Genomic DNA, 18,204 nt, shown 5'->3' with positions numbered 1-18,204 from the left:
AACACACACAAAGAATTTTGTGTGCGTGTGTTTATACGCGTGCGTACATAAGCAGAGAACATGCGAGAAAGAAGGTAACAACAAAGAGAATGCTAACAAAAATCTGGCATCTTAATACCGTCAAACGTGGCCAGCTGTTTACAGCTGTTCGCGTGAGACCACCTTTTTAAATCCGCCTTGGTACCAGCCTTTTAGATAAGATAAAAATCGCTGAAGGTCGATTACTCTATTTCCATGTTCTAATCGATAGCTCGATTTTTTAACCACTGAAATTCGACTTCGGCTTTTTCATACAAAAATCGACTGGATGGTCGAACTTTATATAATTAATTTTTAATAGTGTAGTTAATTTAATAGTCTTTAAGAAGCCTGATACGGATGGGAGAATAATAAAGAACAATTTTATAATAATAAATCCTAATCGATAATTTTTTGTAGTCACAAAATAATATAAATCATAAGTACAAATATTTTGTATCCAGTGTCAAAGCGATCAATAATAGAAACCGGGGCGTGTGAACCGTTTGTGAATGTGTGTGTGTACAGTGGAAAATTAATTTAAAATATAATAACAGCAATTGTCGTTGGACAGACGTGTCTTAGCAAAACAACACCAATTAGCGTGCTTCTTATGCTAATTATATTCTTGGCTTGGTAAATCTCAAACTTTCGACGTATTCTGTTTACAATTTGAAGAAAGGATACATTTCCAACACACACAAATCTATATGCATGTTTTTCTTTTAATAGGTGAGTCAATGTATATGCTACAAATTTTTGCATGAGAAAGTTTTCTCCATGAAAATTGCATTTGGTCGTACATACTTTAATTTGTTATTCAGAATAAACAGAGCTCAAGTATTAAAATGCGGGCGAAATAATTCCGCACATTTGTTGAATTATTATCAAGGGTCCAATGTTATTAAAAAAAATATTGTATGGCAATATATCGCATTACATGACGTAGAATAAAACATTTAGTCAGTCGCTCAATGTTAGGGGCGTGCGAGGCTAAAAATCCTTAAATTTTGAAAACATTTTAAAATAGAAACTGGAAATATTTAAAACAATAACAAACAATTGATTTGTTTTCAGTTGTTATCCCTGGACTTTTAACAAACCTAATTAGTTTTTTTCACTATATATTTTAATGTATATGGTTAGGCCTGCGAAGAAGAATTGTAAATTGAAATAAGCTAACGCAAAAATCGAAACAAAAAAAAATCATGCAATCGGTGTTATCAGTTGTGTGGTACAGACATTAAAGGCTGATATAGAAGAAGTATTCATGATGAATCACTTGGTTTGCGCAACCTGCTATTGATTTTCCACTTATTATTGGTCACTCAGTTATTCTAAGATGTGGAGAAGATTTTCTTAGCAAAACTTCGTTGTCAGCAACCTCAATATTGACGACAAGTGTCTTGAGAAACTGCAACAAAATGGGAAGGATATAAATTTTATGCCGCTGCATTTGCATTGTATTAGGGAAAGGAAAAGGGCTCAACTATTTTAAATAAATGTTGTTGTTAATTTAGGGCAGTACCTATTTAATTTTTTCCTCTTTTTCAATTTAAGTGCCGTATTGATGCGATCGATTGATTCATCGAAATTTGTTAGTATTTTTAAAGTTTTCGCATTTCTACCATAAATTTTTTTAAGATAATCTTAGAAATTTTTATAAAATTTAAACATATTACATGTCGTTTTATAAAGTCGTTAATATTTCTTCCCGACTTAAAATTATTTGGTACTTCATTTCAATGTTTTGAATAAAGTAAAGTAATCTATAGCGTTTAAAGGGTGATTTTTTTTAGTGCTATAGGAAAGTTTTTCAAAAAAAAAAAAAAAACACAAAATTCACAAAAATGCATGAAATTTGAAGCGGGCTTGTCTGTATAGACATGAGCTCTAGCATGTGGTTTCAAGGCGTATTGTTTAAACCACATGTCATGCAAGCCCAGCTCTTGCATTTTGGGCAAAAAAAAGTTGGATATTATCTCATGGTAGAGGTCACCATTCATGCTACGATACGATCATCTTGGAAGAAGAACGGTAATAGATAATAGCTGAAAAGTCACCCTTTATAATTTTTGAGATGGTATGATTGTATTCCGCCGGCATTTGGTTTATATTTCGTTAACTATTCCAATGCACGTTTCGTTAAAAAATCCGGTGTACATTTCATTAAACAATCCGGTGTACTGGTAGCCTTCATTTTTTTTTTTAACTTTGTGTTTAGAGAGAGTCTTTGTTTATTTGTCAGTCAATCAGGTATAGTTCTTTGTTCTGTAATTTCTGAAGACTTTCTATTTGTGAATCATTACAGTTAGTGTATAGAACAAAGTCCTGCACAAAACCATTCATTGATGACCGTTTTTGCTGAACTCGTGAACACTGAACCCACACGATGTTGTATTTCAAGACTACTGAAGAGCGAGATACTGAAGATAGACGAACAAGTTGCTGTTGAGAAGATAATTTTGGAAAACAACCACTATTTAGTACTTGGGATTATTTTTATCTCGAATTCATAGCCGCTACAATGAGTTATGAGAAATTACTCACTATAATCGCTGTATATGAAAGCGTGCTGCTGTCATTTTCAAAATATGAACAGATCACACAAATCGTTTGCAAACTGTGTGTGTGTTTTTTTTTTTCAAATAAAAACATTACACGTGTTTGTGTTTACCTAGCTTTTGCCAAATCAACCACGTTGCATTCGTAACTGCGAAAGCAGACGATAAAAAATAGTACTTTATCTGAAGCAAATTGTACCGGAATACGTGCATTGTACAACGTGCACTCACTGAAATCCGGATCAATCTTTCTTTTTTGCTGAAGGGCTCATTTTATGCATTCACTTATCTCGTTACTTGGTGTCTTGTTTATCAGTTTGACTCAGTTCTCAATTGTCTCATACAGTGTTGTATTTTTAAACGAAGAGTTCAGTTCTTGAAATACTCTATGATTGTTAGTGTGTCTTGAAAGTAGAAACGAATGATCTTGCGTAGGCCTTTGGTATAGAATTGTTAACCCAAATTCAAAGTGCGATTGTAACATTGTATTGTACACAATTATTGCCGTTGCTAATTGATATCATTTTTTTTTTTTTGATATAATAATGATGTAGAATATAGTTCTACCTGGAGTCGAGTACATTACAACTGTCCTCAACCTGTCTTCTTTGAACACTCTTATAGTACCCGATGTCTGGAAGATGACAGAGTGATGCCGCTACTGAAGTCTGTGCAGGAACCGAGTAAGGGGGAGTCGTAGAGACCGATCTCCCTTCTCTTACCAGAAGCCAAGACGCTTGAGGCACTACTCCTCCCGAGCCCCGTTGGAGAATTTCCATTCGCCGAGCCTCAGCATGGATTTCGAAGAATGCATAGAACAGCTCCTATGAATGTCATCACCGCACACATTTGTGGCTTCAATTAGCGCAGGCTATGTGGTAGGACGGTCCTCGTGGGACTGGACCTATCGAAGGCATTCGACACGGTCCGCCATGCCAGACTATTTGAGAACATCGCCAATACGGCACTCATTTGTGAAACTTATGGATAACAAATCGAAACACAGTAAAGTGAAGCAGTGAGTTCCCCAAGGCGGGGTGATATCTCAGGCACTGTATAACCTTTACCTATCCTCCAATTCACCCCAGGGACGGTATAGAAATCCTTTCATATGCGAACGATTGTTCGATCTTGGCATCCATCCCCCAACCCATTGATGATATTTGCGATAGGTTACACGTCTTTCTCATCGAAGTTACCTCTTATTTCGCTGCAAGAAATCTGAAAATGTCTTAGACCAAATCTTCAGCCACATTGTTCACTACAGACACGCATGAGGTACGTAAGGAGCTGAAATTGATGGTCGATGAAGTGGCGATTCCGATCATCAAGTGTCGCAAAATACTTTGTGTCACATAACAGCTCTTACAAATTCTGCCAAACACTGCGTGCCACATGCCACAGCAATTTGCGATAAAGTCAAAAGAGAAACAATGTTCTCAAGTCGCTTGTCGGCAGCACTTGGCCCCGTCATAATAAAGGGAGTTAGAATTTAAATTATATATTTAATCATTTTTATAAAAAGACAATTTACGAACAATTTATTATGTACTGAAATTATTTTCACTTTTTTATCAAATGCAAGCACAAATTTTGTTAGGTTCTCCCGGTTTAAATATGTCATGTACCCACCATACAAGGTTAACTTACGTTTCTTTTTAGTTTTGAAAATAAGAAGACGAAAATTCTAGAATTGTATAAGAAGAAGAACTACCTGTATATGAAGAAGAACTAGTCCCTTTTCCCCTATTCTGAATAACAATTTCGTAGGGATTTTGTCTCCCAGGGAAAAACGTATTTATTCTGCATAGAAATAAAAGGGAGATTGAGATCATAAAATTTGGGAAAATTTTCCCTTACAAATAGAAGGGAGTTGGGATAAAAAAAGTACGATTTAATGTTATATAAAAAAGATACCATTTCTTACGCTTTACGAACAATTTATTGTGTACGGAAATTATATTTTACTTTCTAATTAAAAAAAAGTAAACATTTTGTAAGGTTCTCATAGCCCAAACTCCATGTACCCACCACATTATTAGCGATAAAATACAATAAAAATTGGTATCTGATTATATCAAGATATTCGGTTCATATTTTAATATTCGCCGTTCGGACTGGATACTTAAGTCCAAAAGTTAAGTCGAGCAGAATTCATTGATATGCGAGAAGTCTTCCGACTGTTCTTTAATGGAATGTTGGTGGGCAATTTTGCAACATTGACAACCCGACATAATAAACTTGTTTACCGTGAAACGATAATTAACATACGACGGGAAATCACAACCGAGAAAACGACACACATAGGGCGTTATATGGACATGACGACCTACACCGTAAACAAAACGAATCATATTATTAAAAGCGACCTGAAGACTATGCATGCTTCCTTTCGACGCACTGGAGTACACATCCAGACGATATGAAATGGCCGGCAAAACTAATGCATGCTCCAAACGCTACCTCACAAAGATCGGTAAATATAAACTCTTGGTATACAGGCTTCTTAAAAAAAAGTTAACCTTAAAAGTTCCGTAGCGTCTACTAACGTGCCCATCAAACCAAAGTCTGTCATCCAGCTGAACATCCAGAAAATCTACGCTTTGCACAAATTATATCCTATATCCACATTATTATATCTAACACTAACTTTATTGTGACAGCCCGAAGATAAAAAAGGGCTTTAGTTTTAGAAGCATTAAAACTGAATCTATTCTACGCCATCCACACACGTAACGACTACATCGCAAAATTAACTTTCGTCTAAAGAACATTCAAAAATCGGTTATCACCCTTAAAAAGCAATTGGATGTCATCAGCATATGAACATTGAGTGCACCAACAATCCAGACGAGAAAAACATCATTGACAAATAACACAAAAAGAAACGGACCTAATAGAAAGAACATCACTACAGTTTGTTTGTGCTGATGGTAAAGTACCATCAACAAAAACAAACTGTCTCCTGCCTGTTAGATACGAGCATAACAATGTGCATGCACTGGTCGAAAATTTATAAACGGATTTGATTTACTAAGAAGAAGGCCATAATCCACTCTGTTAAATGCTTTTTCCAAATCAAAAAGAAGATAGCACGCAAAATCGTGACCCACCCATGTTTGAACGGATAGAATCTGTCAAACCCAATAACAATGAGGCTGTACTCCTACCTCGCCTAAATTCACAGTAGGCTTCACAAATAAAACGATTAATTTCCAAATAGCAAGACATTTGACATTTAATAACATGCTCGACAATCTTTAAACAAATTGGTAAAATAAAAATGGGACGGAACTCCTTCAGAGTGTGACAAGACTGTTTTTTCCCAACGGGTATTATTTTGGCCAATTTCCAATCGGACGGAAAAGAAAAACTTAACAAAATAGAATTTACAAGATGTAACAGATGACAAGACACAAGAGGAAAGACTTTCTTAAGAAAGTTTAATGAGATACTATCTACACCAGCTGCGTTGGACTTGATGACAGAAAATGCCTTATCCAACTCCCACATCTCCACACGTTGAAAAGCAAAACCATTATTGTCATACTCCCCGAGAGAATTACTTTGTGAGTCCAACTGGTTTCTATTAAAGGTCGTATTCAAATCCTCCACATAAAATCACAATCACGCGACATGCAACTGCCATTGGCTTTTAACAACGCCCATATCTACTTAGTGCTTTTATTGCCCTCAAACTGCAATACATTCGGTTCCCTTCTTACTTTTCTTATAACAGATTTGGCTTTATTTCTTGTTCTACAAAAAATTCACCACTTAATATTGGATCTATTCTCCTAGAAAGATTTGAAAGTCAAATCTCGAAGCGATAGGTGATATGAAATGAGGAAACTGCTAAACCAATCCTCACTCCTAGTCCTTATCACCCTTTTTTATGGGAAACGCATTATGGATAGACCCAAAACAGCTACTAAAAGTACTACATTAAAAGTCGACGTCACCAGTGGAATACAAAGCTAAAAAATCAGTAGACGAAACAATTTCCTGCAAATCATCACAACTCAAAGCATTATAATCAACATATTCAAAGAATTGCAAAACATTAAGGACTGGAACGTTAAGGGACACGAAAATAAACGCATGATCCGATATACTGGTACAAACATTAACAACAATAAAGTCGAGTAAGGAAGTAGAATTATGTACAGCACTAAAATGAGTAGGTAGAGTTGTGGGCAATTGACACATTAAGCCGCCTACAAATTTTGCGCACACTATAAGAAGACAACAAACCAAAGAGATTATTATTGAAATCTCCCAAAATTGTGACGTCAGAGCAACTCACCAAAACATCAGCAACTTCACTTTCAAATGCCCGAAAATTTCCCCGCGGTAGATATACAACACCAACAAGAACATATCTAGAACCAAGTATAAGTTCTACAAACAAGCATTCAACAATCCCATATTGACCACCACTAAAAACAACTTTGTACTCAATAGAATTAAAAACAAACAAAGCAGCACCCCCTCCTCTCACACACGGACGATCATTTCTGCAACAAGAATATACCGAAATTTCTAATCGACTCGACGGTATACGGTACGACGGTTTAAGTCAAGTTTCGGAAACACCTACTGCACTTAACAAACTGTTAACAACAACATTTCTAATTTCAATAATTTTAGATGACCTCTCAGAGGGGTTAAAACTGCGGCAATTAAAATGCCCTACATTTAAATTTTCACTATAAGCACACAATGATTAGCGAAAAAACGAATTATCGCGCGTAATATTACCTAAGTTGCAAGTATTCATAACTAATAACTCTCTAAAGGCGCAATGAAAAATTAATTGCTTAAACAAAAATACAAAATAATAGAAATAAAAGACTAGTACGCACGGGATCCATCGGTAACGATGCTAGCCACATCTCCAATGGCATTGCCTTGACTCAACACTGCCAAATAATTGATCACATTCAGTCGCATTCACTGTTCTAACGTCAACATTTGGAAACGTAAGGGACACCTTAGGAATATCTCCATTTATAAAGACGTATCTCAATATTCGCTTTTGTGGTCGCACCTTACGATATTTAAAAAAAAGGTTAGAGGCAGACGCGTTAATCGTTTAGCCTGATTGAGTTAAGTCTTGAATATTTCGTCATAATCAAATCCCTGGTATGAACGGAATTGAACTTTACCAGCACCATCCTACCACCGGAAATATAAGAGCAGTTGTTGTTGTTGTAGCAGTGTGTGGTACACTGAGGCGGCAGCCCTAGCCGATGAAGGAATTCATCGGGTCAACCCTGTACGTACAACCGGCTGCCATGGGAGCAGTGATTAATATCACTGGGGGCAACCTGCACACCGCACAAGCGGGTAATTTGTGTCACTGGCTCAGGCAGATTGCACTAATAAGAATCTTCGCGCGACTGAGACGTCATTGCTGATAAATATTGGCAATATTTTGCTGACAAACTAGAACTTCAGATTTGACTTTCTGAATTGAAGCAATAAACTCACTTCGAAAGGAAGCCACAACACCATCCACCATTGCTTGAAAATCCTGCAAACATTTCTGCATCTGTTCATCAAATTTTTGTTACATGGACTCAACAAAGTCATCGAAAAGCCCACGAATAAAACACTATAATCCGCAAATTGACTGCTATTGGGTAATGCACCCCTCAAAACGGTGGAATTAGCAACACAACTGGAACGCGCAGAACTAGCTTTATCACCACTGCACTTCTTACTGGTGAACTGCAACGACTTGTTTGTTTTGATTTCAGTACTAGAAATATTGACGCACTTTGTGTGGAAATAATTGGGGCAGTTAGAACACTCAATACTGTAAACTCTACGAGGGATGATTTTGCCACAAACAGGACACTTCCAACTTTTAGCAATAGCATGTTTAACAGGTGCAGAACCATGTTTCAAAGGCGAACAATAGCAATGGTAAAACAAATCAAATGAAATGCCGGGAAAACGAGGCAACGCACAGCAACAACAATGGGAGCTCAGAATTTTTCACGGAGCTCAATAAAAACACTCAGCTTCGCATGACGTTTTTTTTGTCAAAATACAAAAAGTAGAACAAACGTTACAGAAACAAACGTAAACATGTTTGCAAAATTTTTTAATCACTTTAATGCTTACCCAGCTGAAGCGAAACAACTGTTTTCGAAAACTCGAAGTTTTCTCTCCCCAATATTTGTTCTCCCCATTAATTCAGAATAGGAAAATATAATTTAAGAATTTAATTCTAGAATTTTATACGAATATATAGGTATCAAAATATGTCGCTGAAGGTGGAGTTACATACCTCGCGAAGCACTTATGCGTGCATGTCCAAAAAAATGAAAGTAGGTTGGTGGCAAAAGTGCTGTTTATGGGGAAAAGTGGCAAAAAAATCAAATTTTTGCACACTCCCCTAAATTGACCCCAGGAACGAATATGAAGTCCGTTTTTGTGGCACAGGACTGGGGACCCTAAAACGTTCATACCTCTCATAAAGTGAAAGTGTACGGAATATAGGCAATATGGTACTCAATTAAAAGAAAACGAATATGGCGAAAAAACTTGAACCTTGAAAAACTTGAAAATTTTGAACCTCTTTCGAAAAAAAGTGTACCTATATGCGAACAAATTTACTGCTATCGTAGACGTAACACAGGGGCTACCGCGTGTTGGTGATAATCAGATTTTAGTCCCCTTTAGGACTTTTATCATCGTGAGTACCTTCTAATCTCACGGAATTGGTTATGTTTGAATGAGTTACCACGGAGGCCACCGTAGCGCAGAGGTTAGCATGTCCGCCTATGACGCTGAACGCCTAGGTTCGAATCCTGGCGAGACCATCAAAAAAAATTTTCAGCGGTGGTTTTCCTCTCCTAATGCTGGCAACATTTGTGAGGTACTATGCCATGTAAAACTTCTCTCCAAAGAGGTGTCGCACGCAAAAAGGAGGCCCCTTATCATTGAGCTTAAACATGAATCGGACTGCACTCTTGATATGTGAGAAGTTTTCCCCTGTTACTTAGTGGAATGTTCATGGGCAAAATTTGCAATTTGAGTTACCACTTCTCATTGCTTAGAAAGTGTAAAAATTGGAACATTTATTTATTGTAATATTTTTTTTTTTTTTTTTTTGCAAAATAGATCCACAGGAGAAAAACTTGTTCAAAGTAGAATGGTGCGATTTTTTTCATTTTTAGTAATAATGTAAAAAGGCTTGTCCGCGTTTTTTTTAATTTTTTATATAAATTCTTCGCAAAATATTTGCCAACACCCCAGGCTCGAACGCCAAAAATGGACATCATATTTAAAAATGCTTGGCGACACATTAGGAGTATTTACTCCACAGGATTAGGAATAAATCCATAAGTCGCTTTTCGGCAGCACTATATGGGTATAGTCAGCCGTCCCAACCACCAAAAAAAGCGGCCGCTGCACGGAAATGTCGATTAGACCAAAATTGTACTGGATTAAGTTAGCTACATAGGCTGCGTGCCAATTGATAGCAAAGTTGTAGGGTTTGTAAAAATATGACGTTTCGTGTGGTCAAAAATTTTTGAGTAGTCCAAGGGCTGGTAAGATTTCTGACAGAAACAATGTACATTTTGACGTTTATAGAGCAAAGTTGCATAGTGCTAGTCGTGAATAGATATGCAGGTGTAATTCAATTTGCAAGCGGTTATTACATGCTGTCTAAGCAATACCTTTTGGGTTGTAATCGCTGAGACCATCATCATCTTGTGAATAGATATTCACCACCCAGAAGCCTTAAGGTAGATCTACATGATCTAGATTGTGAGGTTCAGCGCAACAAGTGAGAACCTCTGGATCAACCGGATCTGGACAACATTCATGCAAACGCGGTAGCAGATACGGTAAATAACTCCCGGGTGAATGTATTAGTTCTTGGAGAACGACCGCCTCCTATAGCACCTGAAGAAGTTGACCTCCCCCGGCAAACCAGAGAAGTTCTGGCTCAATTACGTTCCGGCATATGCAGCCGCCGCAATTCCTACAGAGTAAGGAATAACGCCGACGTGCAAGATGCATCTCCCGATTGTGACCAGGCACCACTCGATACACGTCACCTGTTTAACTGCCTGGCCAGACCCACTCGACTCAGATCCAGATCCCTCAAGACGCACCCCATCTTAGACGCAGAATTCCTGGATCTGGACACTCAACAGAATCAAGCAGTATTTGTATTATATTTTGTCATTGCTATTTAAAAATTGATAGTAAATGCTTCCTGTTGAAGGAAATTGGTAAAACAAAATGTTTCTATTGGAGAGATTTGCTACCAACCGCTCTGTGAAATATTTGTTGGGCGACGTCGGCAAATCTTGAAATCTTGGTACAATAAAAGCATTAGTCCAAGAGGATTTTTTCTATAAACAATGCCCAAGTATTTAATTGTTGCTGTTGTTGGAACAACATATGATGAAGAACTCCACCGGGTCAATCCGGTACGTACAACCGGCTGCCATGGGATTAAGTATTTATTTGTTCTTATTGCAAGTTAACTAAACAACTATTTTTAAGCAAGTTATGGGTGATTTTCAATAAATTTTGATTATTTAAAATAGCTTCTGGCACAGCAAAAACACCCCCTAGACAACCAATCCCATGGCATCCGGTTGTACGTACCGGATTGACCCGATGGAGTTCTCCTGCTACACTGCTACAACAACAACAACCCCCTAGAGCATTTTTACTTTTCACCATAGTGAATTGCTATCATTTCGCACAGCCTCATATTCCGAATTAGTTATAAGGTAGCAAGTTGTTTCAAATAATGGATGCAAATAAGTTTTGTTTTGTCCTTTTTCAATTAAGCTGAGTCGTTCGGATGTTAAGATTGCAATACTAAATAGGGATTCTTCCCTTAGCGCGTTTTTACGGAATAATTCTAAACAGAATAGAATCGCTTATATATGCCGCAGTAGTATTGCAAGAGCTACTTGAAGACGGGTCAAAATGTCTTATGGTGAATGTGTTTTTAATTATGCAAACAATTCAGCGGAGTTTTTCTTGAATAAGATCTACTTGTGCAACAAATTGTGATAGTTTCTGTGATATGATGCCCCGATATTTTAAATGATTATTTTACAAATGTGTTGCCCAACCCTTCGAATGTTAGCACTAAATATTTTGATACTTATGGCGATACATTAGGAATGTTATAGTACTGATTTATCTTGTGTAGTAAATAAAACTAAACCTAGTGAAACCCAAGTTTTGATAGTGTCTCCATTAAATTCATTAAGATATTGCTTCCTTGTATGAATCGGATATTGATATAGATGCTTGATGAATACTATTGATGCTTGATGAATACTACTAGTGCTTGATGAATACCATTATTAAGCCCGGGAATTTTCATCTACTTGGAAAGTCGCAAGAGTTGTTCCTGTCGTAAGGAAGGGAGTCACTGGACTTAGCTCCAGTGAAGATCTATTAATAATAAGGAAACCGAGATACTTGTAGTGCTTGATCTAAGCAAGGCTTTTGACTCTATAGATCACAATATCTTATGCAATAAGCTTCCTAACCAGTTTTATGTATTCTAGCTTTTGTGATTTACATGTAAAGGTCTTCGCTCAGGTTTGAATATCATGCATTATTCTCCAAGGTTCCATCCTTGGCCCTGTTTTATTTATGCTATACATTAACGAGGTTCGAGCTTGTTTTACCGATTCTGACCTCTTTATCTACGCTGATGATATACATCTTTTTTGTAGCGGGAATTCTATAGATTTTTGCAAAAAGCTTGGCTTCGATATTTTTGAAATCTTTTAATGGGTTTCCTCTGACCATATTCGTAACAACGTCGAAAATATCGATTATATGTTATTTAACGGCGAGAAAATCATAATGATGGTCAAAATATTATAGATCAAATCAACCAGGGGCTGTTTTCACCAGTATAAGATACCTTGGTTTTCATATTGATTCTTAGTTATTATTAACTTTATCTAAAATGAGTTATATAATATTGAAGTCATTCTTCCAGTACAGACAAGATATGTGTTGGCATACGCGCTGCTTATGACTTATAGGCTGAAATATTCACAGGAACTGTTGGTTCCAATTTACGCAGGCTGGAAGTTTGTCTTCATAGAATTTCGAGATATGTTTATGAGATACAAAGCGAAAATGTATCTCATGTCAGTTTCGAATATGTTTTTCTTGGGAGTTCTCTTAAGCTATTTTTTGACATAAGATGCACCATTTGTTTTCTTTTGAGTTCTTAAATTTGGAGTCTCTTCTTATTTCTAATTTTATTTTTCTATTTTCTAATAGAAATTCTCTAGCTTGTTGAGCACTTCTATGGACGTACTCATGAACAGTCCTTTGCAATTCGTGTTTCACGACTTTGGAACTCCTTACCATCCCCTCAACAATTTAAGAATAATCTTGCTCAAAATTTTGCAGAAGATATACTAAGCTGATTGTTTATCACAGGCATTCGACCCCATACGTATATTTTTTATTTGTAGGATATTTGATACGAAGGCAAATTTATAGGCAATTTGACATTTTTATGTGTATGTATTTTTAATTTTTACTTGTGTCGTTTTTAATATCTAGTTGTAATTACTATTATTGCTTGTAAATATTTGTTACGCATTTTAATACTCTTTTAACTTATACTTCTATCAATGTAAACTCCAAAGTAGGGCTAGATTGTTTACATAATAAATGAATTGAAGCGCAATTGGTGTCCGATTGAGCTGAAATGTTGCACGTTATAAATTCCAACAACACTGCCAAGTATGGTTCTATTCGTCCTAAAAACTGGTAAAGGTTCCATATAAACCGATCCATCGATTTAATATTTTGAGCCCCTTGAAACCACAATTGTTAACCGATTGGGATGAAATTTTGCATAAGCGTTTCGTAACGACTTCCAAAAATCTTGCCAACAATGGTCTAAATCAGTTTGTAATTTAATTTTTGTCTGAGTTGCTAGAAATTTGGTACCTTTGTAGAAATTTATAGATATATATAAATAGTTGGTGGGTTCCGCAGATTCGGCGCGGTCGAACTTGGCACTTTTTTACTTGTTTCTTTTTTATATTTCACACTTTTTCTTTACCTTTTCACCAATACTCGTTTTTAAACTAATACTACATTCAATATTTATATTTAATTTTGTCCATTCTTTTCCGTTCCCTTACAGACAACAGCGATTTATTTCATGAAAAACCTCGTTACATGTCTCCTATAGAAGGAAATTACATGGGGAAATTGTACTGTTGATGAACGGTGGAAAACAAAAAAATTAACATCTTAAGACAAAAAATCTTTACCAGCCCCAAAAGACAGAAGGAAGACACTGTCGCCATGAATTCAAGTACCAAACACTTGTTGCATTGCACGTTACTTATCGTTGTTATTGTCGCATTTGAAGTGTTTTCGGGAGGAATAAAGATAGATGAAAATTCTTTTACTGTTCTGGACCCTTGGGCCGAATATGGACAGTTAGCTACTGTTCTATTGTACATGCTTCGATTTTTGACGTTACTTACACTCCCGCAGGTTCTGTTTAATTTTTGCGGTCTAGTCTTTTACAATGCTTTTCCCGAAAAAGTTGTACTGAAAGGAAGCCCTTTATTAGCGCCATTTATATGCATTCGAGTCGTAACAAGAGGAGACTTTCCTGAGTTGGTAAAGAGCAATGTTTTAAGAAACATGAATACTTGTTTAGATACCGGCCTAGAGAATTTTCTCGTAGAGGTGGTTACCGACAAAGCCGTCAATTTGGCTCATCATAGGCGTATACGTGAAATTGTGGTGCCAAAGGAATATAAGACTCGGACAGGAGCTTTATTCAAATCAAGGGCACTGCAATACTGTCTGGAAGATAATGTAAATGTTTTAAATGATAACGATTGGATAGTCCATCTGGATGAGGAGACTTTGCTAACGGAGAATTCTGTGCGAGGAATCATTAATTTCGTGCTGGATGGGAAGCATCCCTTTGGTCAGGGTCTGATTACATATGCTAACGAAAATGTTGTAAACTGGCTAACTACACTCGCTGATAGCTTTCGAGTGTCGGATGACATGGGCAAATTGCGTTTGCAGTTCAAACTATTTCACAAACCTCTGTTCAGCTGGAAAGGAAGTTATGTGGTTACTCAAGTAAGTTTGCATTGCGTTTTGTGAAATACACAATAATTTAAATGCTTTTTGTTTTGTTCATTTTAGGTGGGAGCGGAACGACAAGTTTCGTTTGATAACGGTATTGACGGATCTGTTGCGGAAGATTGTTTTTTTGCTATGCGCGCATTCGCACAAGGTTTTACGTTTAACTTTATCGAAGGAGAAATGTACGAGAAGTCCCCTTTTACCTTATTGGACTTTTTGCAACAGCGTAAACGGTGGCTGCAGGGAATTCTTTTGGTGGTGCACTCAAAAATGATTCCCCTAAGGCATAAACTACTGTTGGGAATAAGCGTTTACTCGTGGGTAACCATGCCGTTATCCACCTCAAACATTGTGTTTGCTGGCTTATATCCAATTCCATGCCCAAATATCGTAGACTTTGTTTGTGCTTTCATAGCGGCAGTCAATATTTATATGTATGTGTTTGGTGTCATAAAATCATTTTCATTATATCGCTTCGGATTGGTGAAATTTTTGGCATGTGTCTTGGGGGCAGTTTGTACCATCCCGGTCAATGTAGTAATCGAAAATGTAGCAGTTATATGGGGATTAGTCGGTAAAAAACACAAATTTTACGTTGTCCAAAAAGACATAAGAGCCCTGGAGTCCGTTGTTGTCCAGAAAGATCAAACACTGCAGTACATTGTAGCATAATAAAAGGCTTAGTTGTTCCAAGCTTACCATTTTCGTAACGTAATTTTTGTGATATGGTCTAAAACTATTGCTTAATTTGCAAACGTTTGGAAATGTGTCTGCAAACAATCCAAATATTATAATAATATTATAATACAAATCTTGAGAAAATCAAGAAGCAAAAATGAACCAAAAAGTGATGCAGTTTGGAAGATTTTCTTCTGTTATCACATACGTATATCTTAAATTAAACACTGAACAAAAATTTATTCACGCACACACACAAACACACACAAGCAAAAGCCACATCCGCATACTTTATCTTATATTTTTATTTCATTGCGAACTCTTTAGTTATAAGTTAAATTTTATATGTATTTATTATAATTGTTTCCATCCTATCGATTCCTGTCTCGTTTAATGGCTTTGTACATTGTAACTTAAGTGTATAAACATGAATATATATTTACATTAGTACGGTTCGAGTTTACATTTATAGAGTTCATGGTGAATTTACATTCGACCCTTGTCCGATTATACTGTGACAACAAAAAGATCTGGATTAATTTTCAAAAATACTGCAAATTTTGCAAAATTGTTGTATATATCTATAATATGCCAACATCCAAACTTTGCAATTTTTGATTCAACCCAGGATATACCATCCGAATTTTTTTAACGAAAACGAATGCACGGATATTTAAGTACTTATCTGCAATACATCCTATTGTACACTCGCAAGCCGTCACCAAATAAAGTTATAAGTGCCAGCAGAGAAAGCAACAGCATTAGTTATTAAAAAAAAATTATGTCAAACATCCCTCTCTGGCTCTATTTTGCATCACATATGTATCTAAGGGCGCCCGATTTGTTGTAAAATTGCAATTGTCTAATAGGAGATTTTCTATTCGATTACTGTTGTTCAGTTCATTCATAACAAGAAAATCCCAAACATCCTATTTTAATGCAATATTTAGGATAATTTAAAACACAGTGTTATGAACAGAACCATAGTGGTTATTTTATATACTAAATAAAAAAATATTATTTGGACCACAGTATGAATAAGCATATGTATAAAAAATTATAAGTAAGTGTTACTACTAAGTTATTATCATATAAAATATAGATATTATTTTTCTCCGTTCGATTACTGAGTTATGTTATTATTAATAATGAAAAAAATCGAACTACGAAAAAAATCAGTATTTGAAATTAAATTTCTGAAGAAAGGAAATCAATAACGATAAGTGAAGTACATTAAACAAAACTCTTAAATAAATCACAAATAAATTATTTAAATGCTTTATTGAAACGACGACAAAATAATGAAGTTATAATAAAGACAAAACATTTATTAAAATTCAATATATATTTTAATACTTAACAAGTAAAAGCGTGTCATGTTCGGCCGGGCCGAATCCGGCCCATGGATCGCATGGTTTTTATGGTTCATTTCGGGCCATAATTGAATTAAATATTGGAGACCATACTAGAAGTCATGGAGTAAATCTTCAGCCAAATCTAGTAAAAATTGCCCCCTTTATGAGCTGAAGAAGTAAAATAGGGAGATCGGTTTATAGGGGAGACCGTATTCGACACGTATGTTAAAGATCATGGGAAAAGCCGTTGTACAAAATTTCAGCCAAATCTGATGAGAATTGCGTCCTTTAGAAACTCAACAAGTCAAGATCCCAGATCTGTTTATATGGCAGCTATATCAGGTTATGGACCGATTTGAACCATTCTTAACGCAGTTGTTGGAAGTCATAGCAAAACACGTCATGCACAATTTCATCCAAATCGGATAAGAATTACACCTTCTAGTGGCTCAAGAAGTCAAGATCCAAGATCGGTTTACTTGGCAGCTATATCAAAACATGGACCTATATGGCCCATTTACAGTCCCAACCGACCTACACTAATAAGAAGTATTTGTGCAAAATTTCAAGCGGCTAGCTTTATTCCCTCGAAAGTTAGCGTGCTTTCGACAGACAGGCGGACGGACATGGCTAGATCGACTTAAAATGTCATGACGATCAAGAATATATATACTTTATGGGATCTTAAACGAATATTTCAAGGAGTTACAAACAGAATGACGAAATTAGTATACCCCCATCCTATGATGGAGGGTATAAAAAGCAAAGTGAGTGTTTAATAGTTACACATAAATAGTGGTTTTAAAATGTCATCTGTCCGTGCTACGAGAAGTAACGAGGGTGAAGTTCGCAATTGAAGGGCCGATTCATTAATGATACCACAGGAAAATAATAATCTGCCGAAGAGACTACTCTTCACAAAAATAATAGATTTAACGAATTGTGGTGAAGAGTGGAGGGTATAAAAATCAAATTAAAGATGCATGATAAATATGTAAAAAGGTTTTAATGTGATATCACGCGATATATGTTTGTTATAAGATATCTCACAATGATGTGTGTCTAATCAAGTATATGTGAAAGTTGTACACCTCTTGTAATACTTATAAAACAATTACAGCCCAATTCTGAAAACTCCCTGGGAATAAACTCCCAATAAAATCCTCCTATTCTGATTGAATGGGGAGAGAAAAATATGGGAGGGAGAAATATTTCGAATTTTCGAAAACAGCTGTTTTGCTTCAGCTGTTTTATTTTGCCTAAACATTTGATTGTTATTTTTTGGAAAAAGGAACATAAAATGGAAAAATAAGCAAAAATAAGTTATAACGGCTGCTAACAGTTTACAAACAGGTTTAGTGTTGCTTTTGTAATGTTTATTTTAATTTTTATATTTTAATAATGCACAATTATGTCATCATATTTCTGTGTTGTGATAACAACTT

The 18,204-nt window shown here is 36.0% G+C and overlaps 1 protein-coding gene across 1 annotated transcript; it reads left to right on the top strand.

Annotated features, from left to right (window-relative positions):
• Positions 1 to 307: 307 nt before the first annotated feature.
• LOC106093083 (beta-1,4-mannosyltransferase egh) lies at positions 308 to 16,740 on the top strand. Its single transcript, XM_013260069.2, has 3 exons — positions 308 to 750; positions 13,756 to 14,720; positions 14,787 to 16,740. The coding sequence occupies exons 2-3, from the start codon at positions 13,920 to 13,922 to the stop codon at positions 15,396 to 15,398; spliced, it is 1,413 nt and encodes a 470-aa protein (XP_013115523.1). The 5' UTR covers positions 308 to 750; positions 13,756 to 13,919; the 3' UTR covers positions 15,399 to 16,740.
• Positions 16,741 to 18,204: the final 1,464 nt, after the last annotated feature.

This window comes from Stomoxys calcitrans, chromosome 4 (assembly GCF_963082655.1).
Source record: "Stomoxys calcitrans chromosome 4, idStoCalc2.1, whole genome shotgun sequence".
Taxonomy (NCBI): Eukaryota; Metazoa; Arthropoda; class Insecta; order Diptera; family Muscidae; genus Stomoxys; species Stomoxys calcitrans.
This window is presented reverse-complemented; position numbering and strand designations above follow the sequence as displayed.

Bases quoted from the DNA above. Each gene is read 5' to 3' on its own strand.
- LOC106093083 (XM_013260069.2), top strand. From the start codon at position 13,920: ATGAATTCAAGTACCAAACACTTGTTGCATTGCACGTTACTTATCGTT. The intron at 14,721-14,786 runs GTAAGTTTGCAT...TGTTCATTTTAG, and splicing joins GAAGTTATGTGGTTACTCAA to GTGGGAGCGGAACGACAAGT.